General features: G+C 50.7%; 1 protein-coding gene across 3 annotated transcripts in view; it reads left to right on the top strand.

The window, feature by feature from the left end:
* The window catches only part of cmip (c-Maf inducing protein), a 38053-nt gene that overhangs the window by 25186 nt on the left and 7867 nt on the right, over positions 1–5000 (top strand). For all 3 annotated transcript variants that reach the window (XM_030366187.1, XM_030366186.1, XM_030366188.1), the window contains exons 11-16: positions 245–310; positions 2114–2140; positions 2345–2393; positions 2621–2728; positions 2850–2966; positions 4572–4712. In XM_030366187.1, coding sequence (XP_030222047.1) covers positions 245–310; positions 2114–2140; positions 2345–2393; positions 2621–2728; positions 2850–2966; positions 4572–4712 — 508 coding nt within the window. The remainder of the gene's footprint in view (positions 1–244; positions 311–2113; positions 2141–2344; positions 2394–2620; positions 2729–2849; positions 2967–4571; positions 4713–5000) is intronic.

Here is a 5000-nt window from a genome sequence, read left to right as displayed (position 1 = left end):
AGTGAGGGGGGGGGGAGGGGGGGAGTCGGTGGAGCGCAAGACCACTGTTGTAAACACTGCTGGGGAGGACGATGTAGGTGTGAAACCCAGATGCCTGTTGAAATCACAGGGTTTGATCGATTATTTTAACATTCCACATTCATTTGGGGAAAGTGAAAAAGGCTCCTTTGACTTTCTCCTAAAAGTAGACATTTGTCTGATATCCTCTCTCTCTCTCTCTCTCTCTCTCTCTCCCCCCCTTCAGATCAGACTATGACGACTGGCGGCCAGCTCTTGCCAGCCTTCTGCAGCCCATTCCCTTTCCGAAAGAGTGAGTACACACACAAACACACAAACACACACACACATCCCTTCCTCATTTTACAGAAGACCAAACAATAGACAGGCTAATACAATTTGATTAACCTACTTTGAATGAGGTCTCTCTGCCAACACCCACTCCTCTCGTTAATATCTCATATATTTCCCCTCCTCTTTTCACCTCCTCTTCTCCCCTGTTCTCTCCCTTCCTCTCCCCCCTAACTCTCTTCCTCTCCTCTTCCCCTCTACTCTCCTCCTCTCCCTCTACTCTCCTCCCCTCCTCTCCCCCTCTCCTCTCCTCTTCTTCCCCTCCCCTCCCTTCCTCTCCCCCTCTCCTCCTCTCCTCCCTCTTTACTCTCCTCCTCTCCTCCTCTCCTTTCCTTCTCTATTCCTCATCTCTTCCTCACCCCTCTCCTTTTCACTCCTCCTCTCCTCTCCTTATCCTCCCCTCCTCTCTTTTCCCTTTCCCTCCCCTCTCTCCCCCGCCCTAGCTTCGTCTCCCCCCTCCCGCCCCGCCTCCTCCCCCCCCTCCCACCACAGAGGGTTCCTTATAGGGTTTCTGTAATTGCCTTGTGTGTTTTGGGTTCTTTTTTTAACACCCTATTGCATTCAGGGGCCACCTGCTCTGACGCGCATCTGTGACCTCAAGCAACCCACCGGGGAGGGGAGAGCGCATGAGTGATCACCTGTGTTTGAGTGTGTGTGTGTGTGTGTGTGTGTGTGTGTGAGCAGTGGACAGCATGTCCCAGTCTCAGGGCCCGACTATTTGTGGTTGGCTTAGGCGAAACCAAGGAGCCCCATTAAGGCGGAGGGCGTGGATGGCACCTGTTGTTGCTCCGCTCCCCTCGCCTCCCCGTCACCGAGCAGGGACTTACCTGTTGTTCACCCGCGCCACCTTGTTGCCTTGTCGATGGCGACATGCGTCATTAGTGAGAGGCGTCAACACTCCCGACTGGGGATTCGGGGAGGAGGCAAAGAGTCACTGTAGCATGTGTGTGTGCGCGAACACACGCACGCATGTGTGTGCGCGAACACACTGCTTTCTCTGTGTGTGTGTGTGTGTGTGTGTGTGTGTGTGTGTGTGTGTGTGTGTGTGTGTGTGTGTGATGCTTACTCCCATTACAGACATACGCTCAGATTTGCCGCCCGTGCATCCGTATTGCCGTCGGTGTGTCTCAGGGTGCACAGGACAAATGAGCCGAGTGCAGGAACATTCTGCTCTGTGCAGCGACGCAGGTTGCATCACCCGTGTTGTGAACGTATTGTTTCGGTCATGCTCAAAAGGGCCACTTTATGTTTTGGTGTAACCCGTTTAACGCATTCGCAATCCTATCAGGCAGTTTAACGCAACACAAGTTAACAAACGTGTGGCCCATAGGTTCCTAGTTATGGTAGATTCAACAGGGTTTATTCAAATGCACAACCATTACAGCAGCAGTCGCTAGCAATGAGATTATTGAGTCTCAGGCTCCTCAACAATGCGATATAAAAATAAAAAGTGTAAAAGAAACACAAACTGGACATGAAATAAATAGAATATATATAAATATTTTATAGAATGAAGGATGTGTGTTAGAGTCAAACAGGTTCAATAGGTGTAGGCCTGTTCTGTCCTAAATCTTGGTTGAGTGTTCATGTACCATATTTGGAACAAAATGTGTGTATGTGTGTGTGTGTGTGTGTGTGTGCGTGTGTGTGTGCGTGTGTGTGTGTGTGTGTGTGTGTGTGTGTGTGTGTGTGTTTGTTAAACCATGTGATCTCTCGTCCTCATACATTCTCCCTTTCCCTGTTCTTCTCCTCTCACCCTCTGCAGGGCCCTTGCACATGCCAAATTCACAAAGTAAGTCACACAGACTGTTTTGCATAATTTAAGATGACAAACCATCCAATGGCCTGTTTAGTGGTGTGTGCGTCCTTGCATGCTAGTGTATGTGTGTATGGTCTACTGCGCTTCTCTTATGGAAGCAAACCATCACAAAGGCCCCGCCGATTCCACTCGTTTGTAATCGTAAAGTTGTGCTTCATGTTTGTTTTCTCTAAATAGGGAACTGAAATATGTCATTCAGAGGTTTGCAGAAGACCCAAGGCAGGAGGTGAGTTTGTGTGTGTGTGTGTGCGTGTGTGTGTGTGTGTGTGTGTGTGTGTGTGTGTGTGTGTGTGTGTGTGTGTGTGTGTGTGTGTGTGTGTGTGTGTGTGTGTGTGTGTGTGATTTTTGCATTTATTCGATGTGTACAATGGTCAGCAATAGATCTTCGTGTTAAATATGTTTGCTATTGCTGTGCGTGTGTGTGCGTGGTGTGTGTTTGCACACATTTTCCAGGTCCACTCCTGTCTCCTTAGCGTTCGCTCGGGGAAGGATGGCTGGTTCCAGTTGTACAGCCCTGGAGGCGTTGCCTGTGACGACGATGGGGAGCTGTTTGCTAGCATGGTGAGACCACGCACGCACCCGCACATACAGGAGCCAAGCGTTACGACCGTGAACGCGCAGCATTCCTCACATTCAAAATGATATTTGATGTAGACTTGTTTCCTCCCCCCCCCCATCCCAGGTCCACATTCTTATGGGTTCCTGCTACAAGACCAAGAAGTTCCTGCTGTCTCTGGCTGAGAACAAGCTGGGCCCATGCATGCTGCTGGCCCTGAGAGGGAACCAGACGATGGTGGAGGTACGCACACACACACACACACACACACACACACACACACACACACACTGAGAGGGAACCAGACGATGGTGGAGGTACGCACACACACGAGCACACACACGCACACACACACACACACTGAGAGGGAACCAGACCATGGTGGAGGTACGCACACACACGAGCACACACACGCACACACACACACACACACTGAGAGGGAACCAGACCATGGTGGAGGTACACACACACACACACACGCACACACACACACACATACACACACACACACACTGAGAGGGAACCAGACCATGGTGGAGATACGCACACACACGCGCACACACACACACGCTAAACACATACATACACACACACACACACAGACACACACTCACGCACTGCGAGGGAACCAGTCCACGGCTGAGGTACGCGCACACACACAAACGCACAAACATGGCAATGGCAGCCAAAACCCTACACACACACACACACGCACACACAAATACATACACGTGTGTGTGTGTGTGTGTGTGTGTGTGTGTGTGTGTGTGTGTGTGTGTGTGTGTGTGTGTGTGTGTGTGTGTGTGTATGTGTGTTTGTAGGGGGGGGGGGGGGGGGTGGCTGCCATTGCCATCTTTCTTTGCAGAAAAAGCCAATTGTATTCAAGACATGAAGGTCATTGCCCGATTGTTGCTGCTCCAACCCACAATGGGACTAAAATGCCCAGAATTCAAGGAATGGCAGCCGCCGTTAATGGAAAGCAGAGACCTCTGCATGAGATGAATAGAACCCGTCAAAAGTGGTTGTTCATGATAACCTTTGATTCTTAAAAGGGCACGCCGTAGCATCTTCTACCCATTAGTCATGATCCCCCCTCCTCTAAGAGACTTATGGTAAGTTTGGTTGTCCGCTGAAGTCAAATGACGCACTGTGTCTCTCTGTGTCTTTTGACAGCGTCATTTTTGCGATGCTTTCCCTGGCGACACATCATTAGTGTATCTCGTCGCTAGTGGTGCCGACTCTGGGGTGTGTGTGGGTGCGTTTGTGTGCGTTTGTGTATGTGAGTCTGGGGAGGATGTGGTGCGCACTGCAGGGCAACGCTGGGGGTGCAGGGGTTCCTCTGGGGCGTCTGTCCCTCGGTGTCTACAGGACACTTCTGTTCAGTAAAGTTTTTGTCTTTTGTCTCGTGTGTGTGTGTGTGTGTGTGTGTGTGTGTGTGTGTGTGTGTGTGTGTGTGTGTGTGTGTGTGTGTGTGTGTGTGTGTGTGTGTGTGTGTGTGTGTGTGTGTGTCATGCCTTTGTATGTGTGTGTGTGTGTGTTTGTGTCATGCCTGTGTGTGTGTGTGTGTGTGTGTGTGTGTGTGTGTGTGTGTGTGTGTGTGTTTGGTTTATATGTGTGTGTGTGTGTGTGTGTGTGTGTGTGTGTGTGTGTGTGTGTGTGTGTGTGTGTGTGTGTGTGTGTGTGTGCGTGTGTGTGTGTGTGTGTGTGTGTGTTTGGTATGTGTGTGTGTGTGTGTGTGTGTGTGTGTGTGTGTGTGTGTGTGTGTGTGTGTGGTATATGTGTGTGTGTGTGTGTGTGTGTGTGTGTGTGTGTGTGTGTGTGTGTGTGTGTGTGTGTGTGTGTGTCCAGATCCTGTGTCTGATGCTGGAGTACAACATCATGGAGAACAAGGACACCCAGCTGCAGATCATCTCCACGCTGGAGAGCACCCAGACGGGCCTGCGCATGTATGAGCAGCTCTGTGACCGGCAGAGAGAGCTCAAAGAGCTGGTGAGACACTCACTCTCACACACACACACACACACACACACACACACACACACACACACACACACACACACACACACACACACACACACACACACACACACACGCGCGCAGTAAAGGCTTAACCCCCCCCCCCCCCACACACACACAAGCTACCCACACACATGTGCAAACCATAAAAACACGTGCATGCTGCCCACACACACACACACATGCAGAACAGGCACACACACACACACACGCACATACACTTGCAGCCCTTGTATACAATCACACACACACATACCAAGG

Source organism: Gadus morhua, chromosome 9 (assembly GCF_902167405.1).
Source record: "Gadus morhua chromosome 9, gadMor3.0, whole genome shotgun sequence".
Taxonomy (NCBI): Eukaryota; Metazoa; Chordata; class Actinopteri; order Gadiformes; family Gadidae; genus Gadus; species Gadus morhua.
The sequence above is the reverse complement of the archived record's forward strand: the minus strand, read 5'-3'. Positions and strand labels throughout refer to the sequence as shown.